The 26,308-nt window shown below is 48.2% G+C and overlaps 1 protein-coding gene across 2 annotated transcripts in view; it reads left to right on the top strand.

The window, feature by feature from the left end:
* Positions 1 to 25,367, top strand: part of ST8SIA2 (ST8 alpha-N-acetyl-neuraminide alpha-2,8-sialyltransferase 2) — a gene marked incomplete at both ends in the record, with an annotated part of 58,406 nt that extends 33,039 nt beyond the window's left edge. Inside the window, 5 exons of one of the 2 annotated variants that reach the window (XM_082852975.1) lie at positions 670 to 732; positions 2,785 to 2,913; positions 6,971 to 7,228; positions 11,654 to 11,947; positions 25,082 to 25,367. In XM_082852975.1, the coding sequence (XP_082709101.1) occupies positions 670 to 732; positions 2,785 to 2,913; positions 6,971 to 7,228; positions 11,654 to 11,947; positions 25,082 to 25,367 (1,030 nt within the window). The remainder of the gene's footprint in view (positions 1 to 669; positions 733 to 2,784; positions 2,914 to 6,970; positions 7,229 to 11,653; positions 11,948 to 25,081) is intronic. The other variant, XM_082852976.1, reaches the window with a different exon arrangement.
* Between the last annotated feature and the right edge of the window lie 941 nt (positions 25,368 to 26,308).

The raw sequence follows: 26,308 nt of genomic DNA, 5'->3' as shown, positions 1-26,308 counted from the left end.
TGGGGCTGGAAAGGGCCTTAGAATGCTTTTACTCCAAAAACCTTTTCCTCCAGAGGAAGACACAAAGGACCCCATTACTCACCCATCTCCTGCTCCCTGGTAAAGTGACACAATTAAATATTATTTTTCCTGCCCCCAAAAAGCAAATCATTCTCACATTTGGTTGGAGGCACTGGTTGAGTCAGTCTTGCTGCCTCTGTTGGACTTCTGATGTCTCAAGTTTGGAGATCATGTGATGGACAACGTCTTACCACAGGTGAGTGACGGCCAGCGAAGACCAGGGGCAAAGGATGAGTCCGGCTAAAGGAAATACTGAGTCATGCTGCAGCAGGTGCTTAGTCAGGCTCAAGCGTGCTAACCTATGGGCTTAACCAGAGGAGACAAAGGAGTTTGTCTCAAAGCTCAAATGAAATCCTCAAGTGGAAACCTTGGTGAGAATTGAAACAATGTGCAAGTGAGAGGCCGGGGAGGATCTAGGAGGTCTACTTCCTTGAAAATGCCTGGGTTTGTGGCTGGGCCAGGAGGTTGCCCATTTCTGGAGAGGCCTAGGTGAGATTTCCTTGTCCCTCTGTAGTCCTCCAAGGCGGGCTGTGAGATCTCCTGGCAACTGAAGAGGGCTTTGCAAAGAAGAGCTGGGTTTATAAATAATACATTTCCTTTGTCTTGCAGGAATTCTGGAGGCAGAGGTACAATCAGATCAGCTGTGAACAGCTTACATAGCAAATCTAATAGGTTTGTAAATTAGATTTTGTGTTCATTTGTTTTTGCTGTAAGGCAGCTATTAATCTGCTTCTCCTCTTTGCTGGATGGTGCCCTTCTTACTTAGCAAATAGCAAAGAGATCTGTTTCGTTTCACCTTGGCTTTGCATTTCCCTAATCACTTTTGGGGGGCCGGGGGGAGTTGTCGATAGGAGAGCCCGTGAAATGGCCCAAGGTCTAGAGGCTGCAGAGATAGAAAATTCAGATGAGTAAGAGTCTCTTTCTGCAAAAGAGCCCACTCACTTGGACGCACTTGAGTCACCAATGAGCTTATTCATAACTTGAATTTTTGCCGAATAAAGGAGACTCTGAAAGGAATCAGGACTTTCACCCAATTTCATTGTGGTAGATGGCTTGTCCAGGAGGTAAAGATAGAAAATAGAGCATTCAGGAACTTTGCTGAGACCTCTTAAAAATATTTAGGAAGTCAATTGAGAAATGTTAACCTTGATTACTGAAGGCACACTCTAAATTCTAAGAGTGTTTCCTCGGATGACGGTCTTTGGCCAGAAGACAGCTTGATACAGGCGTGTGAGCAAACGCCTTGCAAGCCAACAAACTCAGGCTTGCCACTGGCTATGGTTGGACCCTACCCAGTCCCCATCCAGAGGATATCTTCCTCTTCTATACCTTCTTTCTATAAATGGGGAAACTGAGGCTCAGAGAGATAAAGTGATTTGCCCATAGTCACACAGCTTATGAAATCTTTTCACTACACTTCTGTTTGTGAAAACAGCAAAAATTGCAAAGGGTCAGGTCTTTTGTTTCCTTTCATAGCTTCCCTTTAAGCCTGCAGGCTGGGGGAATGCATCCACCTTACTCAAAACCCTTGAATTTTCTGTTCTCTGCAAAAGTTACATATTTTTGAATCCCACACAAGTAATATCGGCCAGAGGAGTCAGGAATATTGGGAATGGAGGTATGTGGGGAGAAAGTGCACCCCCAAATAAATTCCTTTCTACCTATAAAAAGCAAAATAGAGCGTTGGGTTTAGACCTGTTAAAAGGATTTCATCTTTTCTAACTTGGCTGTTCCAAGATAAATGCAGAGGACATAGTTGTTTGCTTTGAATGCTTTAAAGCTCCAGAATTTGGCATCAGAAATCCACTTATCATTCTAACTGAGAGAATCTGCTGTCAGCACAGACAAAAGGAACTTGCGATGTGACCCACATGCATCTGTGTGCATCCGGCAGAGGCACGCTGGCTCCTACATTGCCTTTTGAGATGTAATCGTAACCTAGTTTCATAGAAACCTACTAGCATAGATTTCAAACATCTGAATTCAAGCGGGTCCTGTAACGCCTGAGTCAGGTGGAAAGATGGTATGCACCCAGAATTATGATTGGCCCCGGGCATTCAGAGCCAGCCAGCAACTTCATCCATCCAGGCACCCCCCCCCAAGGTCAAATTCAAATTCAAATTCAACAAACATTTATTTAGCAGCTGCTATGTTAGACCATTGGGGAATATAGAAATGAGTGAGGGAACTCCCCTGTTTACAATCTAGTGGGAGAGAGCAACAGAGCTAGGATAACTCTGGAACCACACAGACGTTTGAAGTGGCATCTTACAAACGAGGGATAATGAGATAAAGCTACATCCCATTGCCCCAATGTGAGTTTTTGTTTCCTCTTTATTAAGTTTGTAAACCATCTTATGATACTTGGTTCTTAATTCAACTGCTCTTCGGAGTTTCACAAAAGCGGCTTGAAGAAGTATTACTATTAGGACAGCGGCTGCTAGGTTTCACTGGGAGGAAACATTGGGGCTTGGGGGTGGGGAGAAAGACAGTTCATCACCCCCTTCCTGTCTCCCAGAATATATGTAGGTAATACCTGAGGGAGAGAGTTGGTGCATTGTAGAAGATAAATAGACTTCCTTCCCTTCTCAGTTAATAACTGCAATTTTGCTCCTCCGAAGAAGTTTACATTCAAGCTTGTGCAAAAACAAAACTGTTAGACTTGTCATTGGCTTGCTAACAGATCACGTCTCCCCTCTTCCTCTTTCTTTTTCCCCCTTCCAGAGCTGAAGTTGTAATAAATGGCTCCTCGTCCCCGGCTGTTGTTGACAGAAGTAATGAAGGCTTTAAGCGCAACATCCAACCAGCCTCGGCCAAGTGGAGACACAACCAAACGCTCTCTCTGAGGATCAGGTAGTGGTAATTACCTCTAGGACAAGAGACAGACTTGGCCTTCTTTGGCACAAGCTGGCAAATTGCCACTCTCCATCATCTAAAGAAGTCAGGATAGAAATAAAATGTTTACCTCCCGCTGAGGCAGGTTTCATCTCTCAGTGATCAATTGGAAATAAAAACCCCAGGCAAGCCCGGCAGCCCAGCACATGTGCGGCGACTCAGGCCAGGAAAGTGACAGGAGCAACTGGCTGAGGTCCTGAGTTTGGAGGGAGTGAGGCTCTTGGGTCAGCAGCAGTGAGAGCCAGGGGCGGGGGGGATCACAGATGCCTTCTCCCAGAGGACCCCAAAGCAGCAGTCCTTGCCTGGCATCCATCCCCTTTCAGCAGCGATGGTCCTTCCATTTGTCTTTGGAGAGCTGTCTCCTCCCACAGCCCGTGTGGCTTGAGTAGGCAGCCACTCCCTGATGGCATGAAGAAAAGCTACAACTGGGCATCAGGTGACCCAGGAGCCGATGGGACACCTAACCACAAAGGGAGAGGTCTGTTTTAGCCAGAGAACAGCTCTTGTCCTGATCTTTGCAGAGTGATGTTTCCAGAGCAGTGCAGGCATTGCTGGGTGGCGGGAATGGGGAACTGTAAGGAAGGGATTCCAATGTCAGCACTTTGGCCTCTTGACTTTGACAGAGCTGTGATAGACGCAGCAAAGAGTGGTCAGTATAACCCAACCATTCACTTGCAGACATTGTGCTGGGAGCCGGGGGCGTTGACATGAATCAGACATGCTGGCAGGAGGCACAAATGTAACAAAGATAGAGCAGGGCAGTGTGATGTACACATGAGGCGGTGTTGCCTCATATAAATAGGTGGAGATAGATCATACTGAGGAGAGTACTCCATTTTGTAAGGGGGCTAAGAGGGCTGGCCAGGACAGGCTTGCCAGGAGCAATGGGTTTTGAAGGATAATTAGGAGTTTGCCAGGCATGCCAAGCTGCTGCCTGAAGTCTGGTGTTTGTGCTGTGTTGCTGGAGCACCCATCAGGAGGAGGGAATGGAGGTGAGGAGGCCGGTGCAGTAACCAGTACCAGACGGGAAAGCTTTGACTATCACAGCCCCACCTTCCCAGCCCATCATCATGGAGAGGAAGCTGAGAACAGGGGGCTGCGGCATGGTGGTCAGCCTTGACCATAGCCACCATACAGAGCAGGGAGCTTCCCCCTTCAGGTGGGCTCACCGTCAAAATGCCCCTACCCCCAGGTTCTTGAGGCTTGGATTTGGGGCCTTAGAAAGGGTGGGGAGTAGAGAGGTGTGAGATTGGAGCCCTAGCAGCTGAGAAAGCATCTGAAGGAGCTGACTCGTCACCACCATTCTGCCTCCCCTCATTCAAGGCCTCTTCTGAGGGCCCCTGGCTGGGCCCTCGGCCTTCATCTTACACCCCAACAGCTGCCACCTGCGTTATTCACCCCCCCTGGTCAGCAACCCTGTGAAGGACGAGTCCTCGGACTGCTGTAACAAATTTCCACCAGCTCAGTAGCTTCACACAAGAGAACCGGATTCCCCTAGAGTTCTGAGGCTCAGAATTCCGAGCGCTCCCTCTGAAGGCTCCAGGGGAGCATCTGTCCTTGCCCCGTCCAGCTTCTGCTGGCTCCAGGCCTTCCCTGCCACGTAGCCGTGTCACTCCAGTCTCCGCCTTGTCTTCACGTGGCCTTTCGCTCTGTGTCTGTGTGTCCCCTCTCCTACCTCTGATAAGGACACTTGTCATTGGATTTAGGGCCCATCAGGGTAAGCAGGATGATCTCGAGATCCCTAATTTAAATACATGTGCAAAGATGCTGTTTCCAAATAAAGCACCTCACAGGTTCCAGGGTTAGGAGGTGAACATATATCTGGGAGGCCACTATTCACCCCACTACACCACCTGTGAGTGAAATCCTCCTGCCAGCACAAGCCCGCCTCAATCTCCACTCACTCTTTCTCCCACCACTGGGTAGAGAAGAGGATATTTCCCTTTCGGAGAAGACCAGACTGTGGCCGCCATGGGGATCCTGCAAACACACAGCTACCTCGGCAGGAACAATGTGCCTTCACCCACGGGGGAAAAGGATTTCCTTCATCTTCCTTCAATTAGTCACCAAAATTATTCATAATAAAGATTCTGTGAGTGATTTGGAATGATGTTTAATAATCAGTAGTAATTTCTCACAATTAGTTGGAAATTAATTCATCCACAGAGGAGTTTATCTATGGGCTTTCTGGGGGCTCTCTTTGCTTTTAAATACTCTGGGGGTAAGTAATTGCAGAGGTTTCAGCAATGTCCAGACCATATTAGTTTGTAAAGTTGTGTCATTGGGTAAAGCACTATAAATAAAAACGATGTTTTCTGTTGTATCTCTGTTTTCCATCAAGAGATACAAATTATGCATCAAGAGTGGTTTCCCCTGCATGAAAGCACGAGATCCAGACTATTGATAAGGCAAGACCAGGGGAACAGGAGCGTTGTGCCCTGTCGAGCATTCTAGGTGCCCCTTGGTGACGCCAGAGGCTCCCAAACCTGGACCCACCTTAGAGTCCCCTGCAGAGCCTTTGAAAGCGTGCTGAGACCCGGGCCACACTCAGAATCAGGATTTCTCAGGCGTCAGCCTGGAGCCTCTGAATTCTTTATAGCTCCCCAAATAATTGAATGTGCATCCTGCTGGGATACACCACAGGTTGTGACCATCTCAGATCACACAGGCTCTCAGGGATCAGTGTTAGCATCTGTGCAACGGGGCAGCCACCTTGCAAATCATCACATTCGCAAAGCGTGTGAAGGTCCTGTTACTCTGGGCTTGGTGGAAGAGAACAGCATCATTGTGTCTGTTCTAGATGGGGGCTCGCTAGCTGCAGGAAATGAAATTAATTCCAGGTGATCTGGGTACCAGATTTCCTTCTCTGGATGACTTGAATCATTTCTAAAAATCTTTGGGGCAGTTTACACAGTTTTTAAAAGGAAACCTCCAGTTAGGATCCTCACCTTCCTGGGGGCAGGAATAAAACTCCCCTGGTGATTCTGAGAGGATTCCTATCCCTTTTCTGACCACATCCCATCCCATCTATGTGCTTTGCTAGATGATTCTGGAGCTTTCCCCCTAAAAGTCACGCTGAAGCCTAGAGGGCTGTCTTTTGATCACCGTTGTTATGAAACAGCACAAAGCAACGCTGCTCTGTGGGACCAGAGAGGTATCAATATTTACAAACTCCAAACAAGCCAGCAGTGAGGAGGGCCAGGGAGCACACAGCACAGAAAGGACCAGTGCACGGACGGCAGGACACGTTCGCAGTCCTGCAAACGGGGAGTGGTTGACACACCTCACAGTGTCCACACACCCACTCGCCCCCTGGAAGGCCCCTGTGCATAGAGAAGGCTTCCAGGGAAGAAAATTGGCCACTGAGGAATGAGGGACCCCTGTCATTCCGGTTTCCAGGTCCTAATTCAGGACTGCCTGTCAGATGGTGGCCCTGAATCCCACTCAGAGAGGGGAGTATGAGATAGGGTGACCATGGTCTGGGTTTGCCCAAGACTCAGGTACAGTTTGTCCCTGGGGTACAAGGCTTTCAGTCTAAAACCATGCTTTTCTAGGCAAACCAGGATGGCAGGTCACCCTTCCTTCCAGGGCCCTTTATGATGAGCTCACATTCAGTCCTGATGAAGTCATTTCCCAGGGCAGGTATCCTATCTCCTAGAAGGAGGACCAGATTGGCCTCTGGGCCGTGTTGCCAGTCTCTGCCCAGAACCAGAGATTGGAGATTCTCCAGTCAAACACATAGACGGGATGAGATGTGGTCAGAAAAAGGATAGAAATCCTCTCAGAATTACCAGGGAAGTTTTATTCCTGCCCCTAGGAAGGTGAGGATCCTAACTGGAGATCTTACTTTAAAAACTGTGTAACCAGAGATTCTCGGAGGGCATCTGACCTCTAGCTGCCCCTGTGTGCTGGGCTGCATCAGCCCTGCAGGGTGACCAAGGAGAGGAAAAGCCGGGTTGGCAAAGGGCAGGTAGCAACAGGAGACTTTTTCCTCATGTGTGTTTGGTTTTCGTAGGAAGCAAATCTTAAAGTTCTTGGATGCTGAAAAGGACATTTCTGTCCTCAAGGGGACCCTGAAACCCGGAGATATTATTCATTACATCTTTGACCGAGACAGCACAATGAACGTGTCCCAGAACCTCTATGAGCTCCTCCCCAGAACCTCTCCACTGAAGAACAAGCACTTCGGGACTTGTGCCATCGTGGGCAACTCCGGGGTCTTGCTGAACAGCGGCTGCGGGCAGGAGATTGACACACACAGCTTTGTCATCAGGTAACCGCAGTAGGTCCCCTGGACACAAAGTGACAGGCATATTTAAGTTGAGCTTTGCCAGTTGTCCCAAAAGGTTGAAACAAGATTAGTTGGGTGAGTCCCCTTTCTCAACCTTGACTGTCCATTAGAATTGCTCGGTAGCCTTGGAAAGTTCCAATGTCCAGACTGCACCCCAGACCAATTAAGTCTGTCTGAGGGGTGGAGGCATGTAGCCCAGGGAGCCTGAGGGCTTCTGGTGTACAGCCAAGATTCTTCTTTTTAAACATCTTTATTGGAGTATAATTGCTTTACAATGGTGTGTTAGTTTCTGCTTTAAAACAAAGTGAATCAGTTGTACATATACATATATCCCCATATCTCCTCCCTCTTGCATCTCCCTCCCACCCTCCCTATCCCACCCCTCTAGGTGGTCACAAAGCACCGAGCTGATCTCCCTGTGCTATGCGGCTGCTTCCCACTAGCTATCTATTTTACCTTTGGTAGTGAATATATGTCCATGCCACTCTCTCACTTCGTCCCAGCTTACCCTTCCCCCTCCTCGTGTCCTCAAGTGCATTCTCTATGGCTGCGTCTTTATTCCTGTCCTGCCCCTAGATTCCTCAGAACCATTTTTTATTCTTTACATTCCATATATATGTGTTAGCATACGGTATTTGTTTTTCTCTTTCTGACTTACTTCACTCTGTATGACAGTCTCTAGGTCCATCCACCTCATTACAAATAGCTCAATTTCATTCCTTTTATGGCTGAGTAATATTCCATTGTATATATGTGCCACATCTTCTTTATCCATTCCTCTGTCGATGGACACTTGGGCTGCTTCCATGTCCTGGCTATTGTAAATAGTGCTGCAATGAACATTGTGGTACATGTCTCTTTTTGAAGTATGGTTTTCTCAGGGTATATGCCCAGTAGTGGGATTGCTGGGTCGTATGGTAGTTCTATTTTTAGCTTTTTAAGGAACCTCCATACTATTCTCCATAGTGACTGTATCAGTTTACATTCCCACCAACAGTGCAAGAGGGTTCCCTTTTCTCCACACCCTCTCCAGCATTTATTGTTTGTAGATTTTTTGATGATGGCCATTCTGACCGGTGTGAGGTGATAACCTCATTGTGGTTTTGATTTGCATTTCTCTAATGATTAGTAATGTTGAGCATCCTCTCATGTGTTTGTTGGCAATCTGTATATGTTCTTTGGAGAAATGTCTATTTAGTTCTTCTGCCCATTTTTGGATTGGATTGTTTCTTTCTTTCAGTATTGAGCTTCATGAGCTGCTTGTATATTTTGGAGATATATCCTTTGTCAGTTGCTTCGTTTGCAAATATTTTCTCCCATTCTGAGGGTTGTCTTTTCATCTTGTTTATGGTTTCCTTTGCTGTGCAAAAGCTTTTAAGTTTCATTAGGTCCCATTTGTTTATTTTTGTTTTTATTTCCATTTCTCTAGGACGTGGGTCAAAAAGGATCTTGTACAGCCAAGATTGAGAACCGTTGGTGTAGAACAGAGGCAGGCAGACTATGGCCCATAACCTGTTTTTGTCAATAAAGTTTTACTGAAACACAGCCATGCCCATTCATTCTCATATCCTCAGTGGCTGCTTTCTCACTGCAATGTAGAGTTGAATTAGTTGTACAGAGTTGAAGAACTGCAGCAGAGAGGGCATATAGCCCACCAGCCTAAAATATTTATCTGGCCCTTTGCAGAAAAAGTTTGCTGACCCCAGGATAGAGCCCAGCACAAAAGTTTGGTTAAAAAAGTCTCCTGGGCTGGCCAGTTGTTGGCCCAAGTTTGGACAACTCTTTTAAGGTGTATTCTACTAGTTCCTTTATTCTCCTGTAGACAAAATCTGGGAAGTGAAGGGACGACAGAGAAACTTGTATTTGTACTTGACCATCATTCTCTCCAAAGAGAGAATGAGGTCTCATTCTCATTTCTCATTTTCCAGTCGCCTGGGGACACATTTGGACTCAGTAACTCATGGCCCTGATACCTGACCCCCAACCCAACTCAAAAACAAGGGCTTGCTGTCCCCTGGTCAAAAGTAGGGCACACAGAGCCTCGAGTTTCATCCCAAACAGCACCCCAGCACTGGCAGAACCGCATCTCACGTTTCTATCGGGACTCTCTTGATGCAAAGACAGCCTTGTCCCGGGCTTTGGGAAGCGGCCTTATCACAGAGCTCCCTGGACCTCAGGACGTGGGATTAGATGGTGTGCTGACTCCTGCATCTGCTGTGATGCACGAGCTGCTGCAGCCCTGCAGCCACACTTGTTTTAGTTTGTTGTCCTTTCCCAGGTTCTGTCTGTGCCTGGCGTACCCAGTGGTTCAGTCCTGTTTCTCAAAGCTCTCCAGTCAAAAAATTGAGGATGGAGGGGAGAAGGGAGAGGAGAAGGGAAGTGGCAGGTTTGTCTGATTGGAAGCCAGAGAAGGGGTGAGGGTAGTTCGGGAGGGCGTTAAAGGTATGGTCAGAGGGCAAAAGCTGACCCTGGCAGGGTCTGATCACCTCCTGGGGAGCCTGGCAGCGTTGAAGGCGGCCTTCCTGACCTGGTTTCCGTATTGAGTTTTCAGTGCTCCACCCAGCCTGGCCCCAGGATTTCCAGAGGCCACAGCAGGTTCTAACCAACAGTTTTTTTGTTTTGCTTTGTTTCGTTTTTTTGACACTTGCACAGCAAGATGAGTGGTATGATGTCTGGAGTCTAGTCTTGGCTCTGCTGCCCATTTGTCACGTGACTTGGAGTGTGTCACTCCCCTTTCTGGGCCTCAGTTTCATCATCTGTAACCTGGGCGGTTGGGCTGGTGGTCTCTGAAGTCCTTCCGTTAGGCTCTAGCCCAGTGTCTCCAAACATGACCAGCATATGAATCACCTGAGTTTATCAAGATGCAGAGTCATCAGGTCTGGGGTGGGGCCCGAGACTCTGCATTTCAAATACCCTTGTGCCGATGAGTGGACCGCACTTTGAGAGGCACGGCCACAGCATGCTCTGCCTCTCCCAGGACTCACGTCCACAATGGTCCACACGCACTTGGAAAAGAGGGACCTGAAACACCACGGCGAGAGCCACTTAGAACAATGTGTGGCTGTACTTTGACCTTTACTCTATGGTTCTCACAGATCTGCCTGTCTATGGGGCCGACTTGTGTGGTCTTTCAGGACAAAAGTCACACGGCGCCACTGTGTACAGACCCCCACTGGCTGCCAGGTGGCAGCATCCCTGACACATAGACCCTTTGCTATCTCACCTTGCTTGCCTCTCTCACCCCATCTCCTGTACACAATATGCCCCCATCAGAGCAAATCACCTGCCTTCTCCTAAACACCCACACTGCTTCATACCCCTAGGCCCCCGTGATACATTTATTGGGCCTGAAATGCCATAGCGTGATGTTTCCTAAACTGCCTGGTTATAAGACTAAATATCAATTCCTCAGCTCACCTGCTGAATCTGGACCTCCAGGTGAGGGACCTGGGGATTCTGGTTTTTTGTTTTTTTTTGTTTTTTTTTTTTGCGGTATGCGGACCTCTCATTGTTGTGGCCTCTGCCGTTGCGGAGCACAGGTTCCGGATGTGCAGGCTCAGCGGCACGTGGGATCTTCCCGGACTGGGGCACGAACCCGTGCCCCCTGCATCGGCAGGCGGACTCTCAACCACTGCACCACCAGGGAAGCCCGGGGTTCTGTATTTTTAACCACTGCCTGAGATGATTCTTCTGCTCTTGCAAGCTGGAGAAACATTCACCTGAGGTGCCTTATCCACAGATGGGCTTCTGCTCTGCCATCCTTCCAGACTTCCCACGATGGTCACCACCTCAGGAAGCCCACCCGATGCTCCTCCCCATGAGGATGATGATAACAGTTAACATGTACTGAGCTCTCACTGTGGTCCAGCAACGTTCTAAGTACTGGGTGTCTAGGCACTGGCTTCATCCCTGGGAGGGGATGCTGTTGTGATCTCCGTCATAGCTAAAAAAAACTGTTGTGGCTCTTCCTGAGCCAGGAGGAAGCTCTCAGAAAGCACAGAGAGGTTGATCCGGTTACCTAGAATCACACAGGTAGAAAATATCAGAGCTGAATTCTGAACCCAGGAGTGTGTCTTCAGAGCCCTCACTCTGTCACCTAATGTGACCAGGTCACACCTGCCTATAGCATGGTCATCTTGTGGGCTGAGGGCTGACTTACAGACAGGCATTGTACAACCCCGGGGCCCAGCAAGGTTCTATGTATGTGCTAAGGGCCCAGTCAATATGTGTGTCAGGAGAAGAAAGAACAGGGATGACAGGAGGGCCTGGTGAATTCAGGAGGATGCCCTAGGTCTTTGTTTGGGGATGAGAAGGAGGCAAGGAGAGATAAAGGATGGATAAAGTTAAGTATAAGCAGCAGCGCCTCAGCTTCCCCAAAAGGACCATCGCTGCCTTTTTCTCCGGCAGGTGCAACCTGGCCCCGGTGCAGGAGTACGCCCGGGACGTGGGGCTCAAGACAGACCTGGTGACCATGAACCCCTCTGTAATCCAGCGGGCCTTCGAGGACTTGGTCAACGCCACGTGGCGGGAGAAGCTGCTGCAGCGGCTGCACAGCCTCAACGGCAGCATCCTGTGGATCCCCGCCTTCATGGCCAGGGGCGGCAAGGAGCGGGTCGAGTGGGTCAACGAGCTCATCCTGAAGCACCGCGTCAACGTGCGTACTGCATACCCCTCTCTGCGCCTGCTGCACGCCGTCCGCGGGTGAGCAGCCATGGGGTGTGGGGGGTGCTTGAGAGGCGGTTTTCTTTTCCCAGGTGCATTTGCAGCCCAGCTCCACCACTCACTCGTTGTCTGACCTCTGCAAGTCACCTGGCCTTTCTGAGCCTCCCTTCCTGGAGAAGTAGGCTGGCAAATGTGTGGCATGTGGCGTGCCAGTTCTGAGCAATCTGTTGCCCCCACCCAGAGAGCAGTGTGGAGAATGATCCTCAGACAGCCACTGGGTGGAGGAGGAACCACAGGGGGGCAAAAAGGAAAGCAGGAATATCTGTTGGGAAGCGGTTGCAAGAATCCAGGTTGGGAATCACTGTGGCTTAGACTGGGACAGTGGTAGTAGATATGCAACGCTTTGGTCAGATTTGCTAGGACATTTGGAGTAGAGGCAGCAGGATTTGCTAATGGATTCTATTTAAGGACCTCAAGGGGTGAGAGAAAGAGAGAAATCCAGGATGACTGTCAGGGTTAGAGCTGGAGCAGATGTGTGGACAGTGGCGCCATTCCCTGTGATGGGAGAGTCTGGAAGAAGTCTGTGTGTTTGGGCATGTTGAGGAAGAGAGCTCTCTCTTGGGCATATTCACTGTGAGATACCTGTTACAAATACATCTCATGACACTCCTGACTGCCAGCTTGGCCCTGCATCCAGTGGTCCATCCAACCACCTGGCAGTTCACAGTCCTGCTCTGGTGACATAAGACAGTTTCTGGGGGACATTGGAATGATCTTCACTGGGGCCTTAGCCTAACTTGGTGTGACCCTAGGAAGTCCTTTGAGCCACCCAGAAAGAACTCTTGCTGTCTTCATAAAGGTGACCCCCGACCTGAGGCACCCAAGCCTGTGACCAGCACTGGTCTAATTAGGATAGGTATCAATACAGAAACCCATTGCCCTCAAGAAAGACCTAGAGAGACATTCAATGAGAGGCAGCCACATTCGTGGCTGATGGAGAAGAGTGATACCTGTATGGACCCAGGCTCCCTAGGGCTGCATTCTTTATCCTGGAGGTTGACCTGTCAAGCCTCCCTTTGGCACTCACTTCACCCCCTCATGGAGGGGGGCTGCTGCAGCAGCCCGCATCTCATGGATTTAGGCTCCATGCCTTTAACCTTGTTCCTTCCTGGAAGGAGGAAAGTCTTTATGTGGTTTGGAGGTCAGAGGATATGAGGGAAAGAGACGAAGTGCCCTTTGGTAAAGAGAAAAAAGGTCCCTTGGCTAGGGAATGGGCAACCACCTGGAAGAAACTGTGCAGCCAGAACTATTTCCAGCTATAATTGACTCACTTTCACCTGTCAAAATAGCATTAAGCACCAGTAATAAGCCCTTTAAACAAACGGGCTGTTAATCCTGAGATTGCAACATCTTCCTTTGCAGGAACTCCCGGGAGGAAATACTGCAGGAGAGACGGATGGGAAAGGGTTCTCCTTTTAGCAAGGGGAGGGAGCAGGAATGAGGGCTTCAGGGGCCTTGGGATGGATTTCTGACAATGGCCCCCTCCCTCTGTGCGGACACTGGGCCCTATAGGGTTTGGGTCCAGTAGGGCATCACTGAGAAGGTGGGCAATGTCTGTATTGAGAGGAAGGGCTTGCCTCTGTTCCCACCAGGTGGGAACTTACCTGGTGTTTACTGCAAGAGGAGGAATGAGCTGGTGAGGAATGCAGAACAAAGGCATCTGAGAAAACAACAAGGGGTCATAGAGAAGAAGGCTGAGGAGGAATCTGGCTAAGAGGCAATCTGGCCTAGCATGAGGAACATGAGCTTTGGAGGTAGGGACACCTGGGTTCACATCCCAGCTCTGTTACTCCCTTGGTTGTATAACATCCTTGACCAGATGGCTTGTCTCCTGTGCCCTGCTTTCTCTATTTATACTGGGGAGCAATACCTACGACAGAATGTGTGTCCTGTGCCAACACAGGGGAGACAGACAATCAGTCATAAGTACTGTGATCAGGGCAGCTGCCACCAACCCCCAACCAAGGGATTAGACTTGTCCTGTAGACTCAAGAGGTAGAAGCAGGACCAGAGGGTGAAATCACTGGGAGGGAAATTTATTTAGGCTCCATTTAATAAAGGAGTCTATAGAACAATGGACTAAGTCAAATTCACCTGAACTTTACCTCAAAGTTCCAATATGGGTTGTAGTTTGCAGAATAATCTTATTTCCTTATTAAAAATCTGTTGTCCAACAAACACCCCATTTATGGGGTGGGACAGGATAAACACTTTTTTATTGTGGTAAAATATACACCACATGAAATTTACCATTTTAACCATTTTCAACTGTGCCGTTCAGTAGTGTTAAGTATTTTCACATTGTTGTGAAACAGACCTCCAGAACTTTTTCTTCATGCCAATCCAAAACTCTGTACTGATTAAACACAAGTCCCCTCTTCCTCATCTATCCAACCCCTGGTAACCACCATTCTACTTCTGTTTCTATGATTTCGGCTACTTTAGATGCCTCATATAAGTAAAGTAATATAGTATTTGCTTATTTGTGACTGGCTGGTTTCACTTAATGTAATGTCCTCAAGTTTCATCCATGTTGCAGCATGTGTCAGAACCTCCTTCCTTTTGAAGGCTGAATAATATACTGTTGTATGTATATGCCATGATTTGTTTATCCATTCATCCATCCATGGACATTTGTGTTGCTTTTACCTCTTGACTCTTGTGAATAGTGCTGCTATGAACATGGGTCTGTGAATAGCTCTTTGAGACCCTGCTTTCAATTCTTTTGGATATCCACTCAGAAGTGGAATTGTTGGATCATACCGTAGCTCCATTTTTAATTTTTTAAGGAGCCTCCATACTGTTTTCCATAGTGGCAGCACCGTTTTACAATCTACCAACAGTGTACAAGAGTTCCAGTTTCTCCACATTCATCCAACACTTGTTATTCAATTTACCCACATCCTGGCCAACACTCATTATTTTGGTTTTTTGATAGTATAGCCCATTGAAACCATTTTAAAGTGTACAATTTACTTAGAAGAAATTCACTCTTATAGAAAAGCATAGGGAATCTCCTTATGACCTTGGGTTTGGCAATGGTTTCTTAAGTATGACACCAAAAACACAGGTAACAACAACAGCAACAAACAACAAAATAGATTAAAATGGACTTCATCAAAATTAAAACTCTTCGTGTGCCAAAAAGACAATATATCAAGAGAGTTAAAAAGCTACCCATAGAATAGGAGAAAATATTTGCAAATCATATTATCTAATAAGGGATTAATACCCAGAATATATAGAGACCTCCTATAACTCAACAACAACAAAAATCAAACAACCCAATTCAACAATGGCCAAAGGACTTGAATAGACATTTCTCCAAAGTAGATATACAAGTGGCCAATAAGCACATGAAAAGGTGCTCAACATCACTAATCACTAGGGAAATATAAGACAAAACAACAATGCGTTACAACTTCACACCCACTAGAATGGCTATTATCAAAATAGTGGAAAATAACACGTGTGAGGAAACTAGAATCCTTGTGCTTGTTGATCAGACTGTCAAGTGGGAATTGACTTTGAGCACCCTAGTGTCTTCATCTTACAAATGAGGAACTTGATGACCAGACAAGTTGGGTGATTTGTATGAGGTCACCCAGCCAGTAAGAGTCACAACCATGAACTTAACCACATTGTCTCGCTTTAATGCAATGCACCAGATGCAGCAGAAATTCACACCCACCCAGTTCTGGATTTGGGGGTGCTATGAGCTCAGAGGGCTGGGAGCTGCTGCACTGAAGGTGTGGTGTTAGTAGACCGCAGTGGATAGCAGCGTGTCAAGACTCCACCTGCACAGCACCTGTTATCGCAAGCACCTGTTATCGCAAGCACAGGGCAGCTTCCCCACTAAGCAGCACAAGCGGGAAGGTCAGGACACCTCAGAACAGCCTTATAAGTTAGATACTATTTCCATCCCCAGTTTACTCATAAGGAAACAGGCTCAGGAATGTGAAGAGGATTGCCCAAGATCACTCAGATGGGAAGAGGGGGATTAGAATCCACATGTAGAAGCTTCAAAGTCTCTGCTTTTCCCACTGCCGCCTGCCTTCCCATATCCTTGACACACAGACTGACCACTGTCTGTTGACCATTGATGCCCCAAAGACACTAATTGATTAGATTAATGTTGACTTCATGGAGATCTTTAAGAACAGGCCACCAGCACCCTGTCCTGCCAACTGTCCCCATTTTTACCAGTGACTTACTTGAAGGCATCAATTGTCTGCTTAGCAAATTCACAGGTGATGTGACTTTTGGGGAATTCCCAATATTGGGGGCCTCAGAGTTGAATCCAAATTTCTCTTGACAGGCTGAAACAACGAGCCAATCTAAGAGGAAGAAATTTCATATGAATGAATGCAAGATTCTGTACTTGGGTTCCAAACAGTTGTACAGGTAAAGAGGGATAAACAGTACCAACCATCAGCAGATGTGTGGTTGCTCAAAGGGATAATGTGATCTTAGCATTACACACCCATAGCAATGGATGGATGGGTAACATCTTTGAGAGTCAGGGAGGTCAGTGATGGATTGTTGGAGAATCACATTCCGTTTTGGGTACCAGGCTGGAGAGGGGCCACAGTGGCAAAGAAATTCAAAAGTTGAAAGGATTTGGGAAGAGAAGTCTCCAAGGAGTATGAGAGCAATCTTTCTTATTCAGCAGATACTTACAGGCACCTCAAGGGTTCCAGGCCTGTGCTGGGGGAACACAAAAATCAATAAATCAAGGTTCCTGCCCTTGAAGGGCTCGCAGATTTGGGCTGTGAGTCTCCAGGTATGAACTAGGGTTGGGAAAGGATCTAGAGTAAGTCTGGTTTCCTCTGGACACTGGGAAGAACATTCCAACAAATAAAGATCATCTGAAATGGTATAGTTGTCTCTTAGGAACGGATGAATTCTGCATTCTTGGAGATGTCCAGACAGCAAGGGATGCCCCTTACTGGGCTGTGGAGAGGGAAATATGTATTATACAGTTAGGGTGTTAGTTTGCTAGGGCTGCTGTAACAAAGTACCACAGGCTGGGTGGCCTAAAGCACAGAAATGTATTGCCCTACAGTTCTGGAGGCTAGAAATCCTTCTGGGGCCTCTGAGGGAACAATCTCTTCCAGGCCTCTCTCTTTGGCTCGTAGATGGCCATCTTCATCATTCTCCCTGTCTGTCTCCAGATTTAAGGACATCAGTTATATTGGATTAGAACTCACTCTAGTAGCCTCATTTTAACTTGGTTGTCTCTGTAAAGACCCTTATCTCCAAAGGTCACATTCTCAAGTACTGGAAGTTATGACTTCAACATATGAGTTTCAAGGGGATGCAATTCAGCCTTTAACAGTTGGGCTAGATAGTACCCATGCCCACCCCCCCCCCCAACAGAGAGCCTTTGATTCAACACACCTGTGCTAGGAGAATCTCTACCCACCGTGTACTCTCAAGATTCCTGCCATCTGTGGCAGTTATCGGTCCTGGACATTACAGGGAAGTGGGCAGCTTGAGGCAGAGACACTGAGCAGAAGGCCTGCCCTTTGACACTCACTGCCCCTGACCCAACCTGGCTTCCAGAAGCTTCTGGCTCTGCCGGCCCTCAAGGTGGCACAGTGCCCTGGCTGGCTGTCGGCAATGGGCGTGAGCAATGGAGGGGAAGAACACCCAGGCAATTGAATTTGGCTGCAGGAAGTGGGAAGCTCTGGTCAGCAGCTGGTAGTGAATGGCTCTAATTCAGTTACCACAATGGGGAAGGCTGGGACCTACAGAGAGGGCTGCCCTCGGGCAGGAAAGCAGCTCGCTGGCTGGCCTGTGTAACCAGCCGCCCAGCCCAGAAGCCTATGGCACAGAAGGCCGGTGAATTCATACTTAATTAGGCATCAGGAGTGCTGAGCCTAGGCCCTCGGAAGGCACTGATCCAGCGGGCACCACTGCCAGGGCTGGAGCAGCGGCTCGGCAAAGTAGGCCTTGCTGCCTGTCAGAGGGGAGCAGAACCTGAGGCCGGAGGGCAGGTCCAGGGTGAGAGAGGAAGCAGGGTGCAGGGAGGCAGGGGAGAGACCAGCTAAGGCTGGAGGGGGTCCCTCCCAGACATGCCTATCAGAGTCCACAGAGCATGTCTCCAGGGCTGGTCACAGGAGTTGAGGCCCAGTCTCCTGCAGTGGACACGGAGTGTGGAAGTGCATTGCATGGTGGTGTTACCTACAGAAAGGGAGGAAGGTCTGGGGTGTTAAAGCACAGATGGTGTTGGTCATTTTTAATGGATTTTTTTTTTAAATAGCAATGGACATGGTCAAAAGAAAAAGCCAAATAGTATGGAAGGATTTCAAGTGAAAAGTGAGCCTCCTCCACAGAAGCAGCCTATTAAACTGGTTTTTCTATGTGTATCCTTCCAGAAATATCCCCTTTCACACCTAAGGGAGCATGTTTTAAGTACTGCACTTTGCTAAATTCCGGAAATTATTCCATATCGACATGCAACACCTCATTCTCCTTCACAACTGCCTTATACTCCACCGTGTCTGGACCAAAATTTCTGTTAGCAGAAGGCATCAGTGGGCATCGCAAGCTTTTCCAGTCTTCTGCTGGTATGATCAGTATTACAGCAATTGTCCTGGACTGGCATCTACACACATATGTATATATGTAGTCTTGCTTTTTAGATGTGCCATTGCTAAAAAAGAGAGATGGATATATGCTGTACGCATTGTTAGTTTTCATAGAGATTGCCAAATTGCCCACCACAGAGGTATGTACCAATTTACACTCCCACCTATGATTATTGAAAATACCTGTTTTCCCATAACCTCCCCAACATGATGTGTTATCAACAACTATTATCTCTGCCAATCCGGTGAAAAATGGCATCTCGTTGTATGAAATTGAATTTTCCTTTAATTATGAATGAGGTTAAATATAACTTTTTTTTCTATTTGTAGTGGCCTCAGTTTAGATTCCAGAATCTAGCCAGAAGTTTTAAACCCCCAAGAAATGGTCTTGCTGGGTCCCTGCAGGGCCTCTAGTGATAGAAGCGATACCTGTGCGGGAGCTGCAGTCTCTAGACTCCCTGGGGCCACCCCCACGTGTAGCAGGAGGAACGCCTTAAGTAACCGGCATCATGGTTTTTCCTTCTTTCTTTTGGCAACATACTGTCTAGGATGCTGTTAGCCCAAGTTTCACATGTGAGAACCCAGTGGCTGCCTAGAAGGGTTTAGGGTAAGGCCAGGCTCCTTCCACCTCTCCTGCCGGTGCCCCCGAAGGGAGACATTAACCCCTACTTGCTAATCTTTACTCACTGCTTCATTAAACAGAGATCTGTGAAGCACCCACTCTATGGGTGAGCTATGCTCGGATCCGGGGTTACGTGGAAGCAAAAAGTCAACCCACTCGCTCATAGAAGTTTAAATTGTAGGGGAGGAGGAAGACAAGTAAACAAATCATTACAGCATAGCATGATCGGTGCTAGGATAGGAAAAGAACAACATACAGTACACAAAACCATCCAGGCAGGTCCTAGAAGGCTTCCTTCAGGGAAGCTGAGAAGGAGTTGCCAGCCAGTAGAAGTAGGAGGTGGTGGTGTCCTGGAAGAAACCAGAAGTTCCTGGTGGCAGTGTGGCTGTGCATGCCAGGTGGTGGGAGGGATTTCAGGCCCAAATCTCAAGGGCTTCACAAGTTGGGCTGAGGCTGCTGGATGTTATCCTGTGGACCCCAGGAGTCATGGGGGAGCTTTTGGTGGCATGGTAATACTTGAGGCTAGCCTGGCTTACTTGAATGAGAGCACTGGCTTGGGTAAGCATGGAGGCCTGGGGACCAGGAATCAGCCTCAAGCATCCCCAGGGCTTAACCAGCTCTGCACACCAGCCCCAAATTCTGAAACAAGCCCCCCGATCTCCGGTTCCACAAAGCTGGGAAGCTACATCCTGAGATGCCCCCCAAGACACCAGAGCTCTAAGGTGTTCCCAAGGAAAGACAGCAATGAGCTTTGAGGCCCCTGGACCAGAGATCGGGCTGGTGGTGTAGATGACGGGAGAACAGGAGTCTGAGAGCCCTGTTTCTGGCTTTGCTGATGATCCTGTGCAAAGCATCACCAAGTATCCCTCGATGACCACCTGTGAGGCATTCCTGTTCCTTAAGGATGATATGAGCTATATCCCACAAAGTGCTTTCAGCTTCTTAGAGAAAGCCCCTTTGGTCACTTTTTCCAACCATGGCAGCCACCATGCTTGCCACATACCAAGCACAGGAATCCAGGGAGAAGGACAAGTGTGCTTTGGTGATGATTTTGGCAATCTTCATTTATTGCCGTCCGTGCTCATAAAATATGCCACTTAATTGTCTTGGCAATTGGGGTAACGAATTTGAAAAATAATTACCGCCTTTCTGGAGATTACTTTGCCTTCTAATTAAAGCCTCCAGACTGGGATATTAAAGGTGCATTGTCAATACAGCATCCTGGATGCACCCAGCTAACCTCGTTCAGGAAGGCAAAATTAATTAGTTTGTGTTTTAACACCCAGCTGTTATCTCAAGGAAAGAAATCGTCTACAAGTCGGCCATGCACACAGTCTCTAAATTGGCCAGGGCGACTGAGGAGCGATAAAGGAAATGGAGAGTGATTTGTTCCCGCATAACTGTCAGCTTCTAGAACAAGCTGCTCATTAAACGGCGTCCCCGTGTCCCTGTCAGACCTCACTCAGGAGCTCTTGTTTACCCACAGAGGCAGAATCGGAAATGAGAGGGTCCCTCCCTGCCACTGAGCTCTCAGTTCATTGCGGAGCCTCTTTTGCTGTTAACACCTTTCCCAGTGAGCAATTCTGGGCAGCAGATCTGAGAGGCTGGGTGTTTCTATTCCTGTCTTAGCTGGCCAGAGTCACAAAGCTGCATGCACTGCTAGCTTCCCCCTCTCTCCTTTTCTACTTCTTCCCATTTTTCAATTCCATTTAAGTCCAAAGTTGCCGAGCGCCATGGAAGCCAGGATAATCAATTCTAGTTTATGTTACAATAACGATCCCCGAAACCCTTGTGATTTAGCACAACAGAAGTTTATTTCTCATCCTCGCAAAATGCGATGTAGGTTGGTTGGAGCTGTCTTCCAACCAGCGATTCTAGGATTTAGGCTTCTTTCATCTTAGGCTGACATCATCTTTCCAGGAGGCACTGAGGTTCTCCAAGGCAGGAGTAAGCTCTCGGGGAACAGTTGGTCCAGCAGGGACCATTTCTTGTTGCAGTCTATTGGCCAGAACTGGTCATGGGACCCCAGCTCATTTACAAGGGATGCTGAGAGATATAGGCAAGCCCATGGAGGATTGGTTGAGCGATGCTGTCTCTGCCATAGTGCCTTGGCTGCACCACACACTGAGCCAGGTGCCTCTGACGACCCCACAAAGGAGTGTAAGGCATGGCCTCTGCCCTTGGGGAGATCACAGTACAGTTTCAAGTGGGAGTCCAACCCATACAGTAATGAAGGATCAGCTCGGGTTGATACGCACGATAGGATCCATGGAAACAAAACTCATAATAATAAGGGGGGAATGACTAATTCAGTTTGAGCTGAGAGTGGAACAAAGGGAGCATTTCCAGGAAGACGTGATTCACGTGCTCAGTTTGAGGGGAAAAAAAAAAAAGAGAGTTCACCAAGAGGACATGTAGGGGAAAGGCACATCTACGGGGAGGGCACTGCACTTGTCTGGGTAAACTCAGACCCACCTATGAGCTACTTGGACGTTTCCCCACTGATTCAATTCTTCCCTGCCTCTCTCTGGGCAGAGCATCAATGGCTTGAAAAGAAATTTATTTCTGAAAGTCTTACCCTGCTAAGCCCTTACAATCAGAAAATAAACAAACCGCAGATCCCTAATCTGTCATGTGGCCGTTGTTAGGGCTTGAATTTCTCAGGGAGTGAACAGTCTTTGAGATGCTCTCATGAGGGGACACAGCCCGTGGCTCATGTGTCCCTGGATAGTGTCAACAGCAGCTGCAGCCAGCTCATCCCTGACCCCGGCAACGCCCCCACCCCCCCGAATCACTATGGAGTGAAAAAAGCCCAAGAACCAGGAGTGGGGAGGCTGCATTTTATCCAAGCTCTATCTGACCAGCTGTGTGAGAGGTTTGCCTCTTCTCAGGCAAGTCACCCTGGATTCTCACTTTTTGCTCTGTAAATTGAAAGAAGAGGACAAGTTCAATCCAGGAGAACCGTGGATTACCCATAGATATGGTCTGTTAACTCACCCAATAGGGACTCACCGGATTAAAAAAAAAATTTTTTTTAAGTAGTTGCCAACATTTAAAAATTTGGAGAATTTGTGTTAAAATCCAGATTTCTGATACCTTTTAAAAAATCAGAAAATTTGACATGACCATACAAGACAACAATAAAACCAGCTACCCCTTTAGATGCCACAGTCCCCCCCACTCCCTATTGCCTTGGCAACACAGAGGCCAGTGTCAGTTTTCCTTACACACATGTCCCAACTCCCAGCTCGCTCAGCTATATCCCCTGCCAGACCGCTGAGCTAGATGAGTTCTCCAGGCCCAACTGTCTTTAAAACTCGATGACTATCCCTTATGCTTACTCTTTTCCCCTCTTTTCTCTAAATAAGTCTCGTTCTTAGGTTCTTCTGGCAGAACCACCTACCAGTTAGAGCAGGCTTCTTAGCCTTTGCTGCACATTTGAATTACTGGGGGAGGTTTTAAAAATCCCAGCGTCCAGGCTGCACCTGGATGTGGGACCCAGGATGGGTCGTCTTAAAGCTCCAGGCAGGGGCAGCCTAGGTTGAGAACCATTAAGTTAAAGCTGAAAGTGCAATGGAGTAGCTCAAGAGGGGGTGAGCTCCCCATTATTAGATGTAGTTAAGCCGAGGTGTCAGCTGCTGCTCTTCTGAATTCTTCTCCTCCATGCACTCTTCCTGCCCTCAACCCCCAGGGTCCTCCCAAGCTCAGCTCAGCCCCACTGAGCGTATAGAGTATTGAGGTAGTCTAAGGAAGGGCTCCCTATCGAATAAGCCCCAGTCTCAGCTTCAAGCAGCCCCCTGAGCCAGCACCATGCCCCCTACATATCAGCTGGGATGAAACTTCTCAACCATGCAGGACAGAAATGATGACGTTCTGTGGTATGTCCGCCAACTCTTTTCCTATTATTTTTTGTATTGTGTTTGCAGTGACTAGAGCCATTCTTCTGTCCTCTGCCTCTGCTTCTCTGTCTGATTCCAGGTTGGAAAATTCAGCTGCAGGGAAGTTTCTTGGCTCAGACAAGATGAAAAAGGAGAGGGTACAGAGAAAGGGGCCTTCAACGGACAGGCTTATGAAACAACAGCCGTTGTGAAAGGGGGCCGCCTGCAGAGCCCAGAAGAATCATGTTCACTCTGATTCCGGCTGTTGGGGACCACAGACTCCATCATCAATGTTAGGGGGGAAATTCAGATCACCCTGGCCTGACAGACAGGATGGGGGGGAGGGAGCCTTGAAATAAGTTTTATTATATCCAATAGTATATGATTTACTGAAATTATATGGGTTATTAGGAATCTATAACCTTGTCTGATACAAAGGCTAATGTCTCCCCCAAAAGCTAAAGGATTTAAGCTTGAGTCTCTGAAATGTTTGGGGGTCCCTATTTTGGAGCTGCAGAAGGAACCTCTTGCAAAAGGGTGTACTTGGGCTTCTAGAGAAGCTGCCCCCAAACTTTGAGCTAGAAGCACTGTTAATAATGGAAAACAGTTGTAACTTTTAGCAATATGTAAGCGTTCTGTGCAGCGTCGTTTTACCTTCTGGCATGAATTTCAGTGACACGTGTGACTTTATAGTCTTGGGCATCACTGTGCCTAGGCGCCACGGGGAACGTCGTTGGCCTGTGCTTCCGATGGGGGATGGGTGTTTCTCACAGTGGCAAATGGGGGCTCGTGGGATGGGGGCCCACAGAGTGTGTTTGAGTACAGAAAACCACGGACACTGTCTGTTGGAGACACAGTAGTAAGGACTTTGTGATAGGGAAGTACGGCTTTCCACCAAGGCATACGCATTACATCTAAAAGGATTCAGCATTGGGTAAGTGGAAGGTTTTACTAGAAATAAAGAGGTTGGACCATGCATCCCAGTGGGTTCTAAATCCAAGCAGGAGAAACACCATGATGGAAAACAAAAATGATGGCAAAGAGAGTGTCTCTTTTCCCAGTTCTGAAGACACTTCTGGATTGTGGTGGAACTTGGAGGCTGTCTTGGCAATCCCTTGGTCTGTGCCCCATCGTTGCATAAATGTGAAAAAGTGGGTCCAGCAGGGAGAAGCAACTTGCCCAAAGGCACACCGGTAGTTGTAGACAGAACTGTCACTGAAACCACCTCTCAACCTCTGTTGCTTAGCCTGTGAAATGAAGATGGTTTCTTCCTCACTTCTTTCTCGATTAAGGTAAACCAAGGCCCTCTATGTACAAAGGTAGCTCAGCACCTCACTCAACACAGGAAGCCCTTAGCCTAAAGCTCTGCTCTCCCCGCCCTGCCCCCTCCCCGTGTTTCCTCTCATACTTCTGACAGAGTCCTTTGCAGAACCCAGCCTCACAGGGAAGGCCGCTGTTTGCTGCTCCCTCTGCCCTCCAGGGAAGCCACGTATGCTCAGAGATGGGCAGCCTGCATCAGAGGCGGAAGGGGGCGGGGTGTGGGGCCTGTGGGCAGGGATGGGAAAGAAATCTGATGATGCTTAGGAGGCAAGGAGGTCAACCCCTGCCAAAGTCAGGTGTGGCAATAGGCAGTGGGCACCATGCAAGAGGCGGCCCTTTATCAGGGTCGGCAAACTATGGTGCAGCCACACCCGTGTGTGTTGTCCGTGGCGCTCTCGGGCTACAATGGCAGAGGCCAGGAGTATGGCCGCAAAGCCAGCCATTGTTGCCACCTGGCCCTTTACAGAAAAAGTTTGCCAGCCCCTGCTTTAGGTTTCAACCAGCCTGAGCTCAAGTCAAGGTCCTGCCCTTTCTACCCAGGTGAACCTGGGCAAGCCCCTTTCATCTCTGAACCTCATGTCCTCAGCAGGCAGCAGGCTGTGGCCCAGGACAAAATCTTCCCCTTCCTGGAAAGGATAATTCGTAAACTCAGGTTTCTTTTTTGTTTCTTTGTTTCACTTTCTTTTTTTTTTTCCCCCAGATACTGGCTGACTAACAAAGTTCACATCAAAAGACCCACCACGGGCCTCTTGATGTACACCCTGGCCACGCGTTTCTGCAACCAGATCTACCTCTATGGCTTCTGGCCCTTTCCACTAGATCAGAACCAGAACCCCGTCAAGTACCACTATTACGACAGCCTCAAGTACGGCTACACTTCCCAGGCCGGTCCCCATACCATGCCCTTGGAGTTCAAGGCCCTGAAGAACCTGCACGAGCAGGGGGCTTTGAAACTGACTGTCGGCCAGTGCGACGGGGCCACGTAAGGTGAGCGCCCTGTGGGACTCAGTGGCTCACATTTCCTGCCAGCTACACCACAGGCAGATGGGAGTCGGGGTGGCACAAACTCTAGAACAAGCAGGCTAGTGGTTTTCTTTGTTCAAGTGTAAAACAGTGACCAGAATATATATATCTATACCTGCATATATATATTGACCTGAGTATTTATAACTGTGTGGTGTTCATCTAGCATTAGGCAGATAAGCCACAGGAAGAAGGTGTGGAGAACCCACCTGGATCAGATTGAGACTCAGAGCATCTTTGGGGGCAGAAGGACTTGACAGGAAGAGATGTCAGTCCCATGACTGGATGACACACTGCCTCCCAAGTTGGAGGGGTCTTTGGGCTCATGGAAGATTGGAGAACCACTTGTTGGCCGCTGCCCTGAGCCTCTGAGAAATGTGGATTCTGGGTGAGCCAAGACCAGAGGGGACAACTTGACCCAAGTCTAAAATGGTGCTGTTACCAGGAAGAGGGAGGTTGGAACATTCAGCCCAGCCAAGGAGCACAAGGTCACCAAAAGGAGCAGAGGCCACGTCAGAGCTGAGGACTTGGTTCCATGAACTTAGAGTTGAACTGCCCACAGGACAAACCACAGTTGACCCACCTGTCCCAGACCAGCCTCCATAGCTCTGGAGAGAAGGCTGGAGAAGACAGTGGACAGGTCCTATTCTGGCTTTGCAAGAACCCCCAAGAACCTGGGACCGAGCAGGCACATGACACTAAATTGCTAGGGTGTTCCAAATCGTGTTTTCGAAAAATCACAGCTTCCTACTAAGAGTCAGCACTCCAGCCCCGAATAAGTCAAAAGAGTGTCCAAAGTGTGGTGGTTGTTCTTTAAAGCCACTTGAGTTGTCAAGGAGGAAGGGACCCTGGGCTTTCATCCTCAGGGTTAGCCTCCTTCCTGCTCTGTTAGAATGTCACAGGA

The sequence above is a fragment of the Leucopleurus acutus genome (genome assembly GCF_964270905.1).
Source record: "Leucopleurus acutus genome assembly, chromosome: 1".
In the NCBI taxonomy this organism is placed as follows: Eukaryota; Metazoa; Chordata; class Mammalia; order Artiodactyla; family Delphinidae; genus Leucopleurus; species Leucopleurus acutus.
This window is presented reverse-complemented; position numbering and strand designations above follow the sequence as displayed.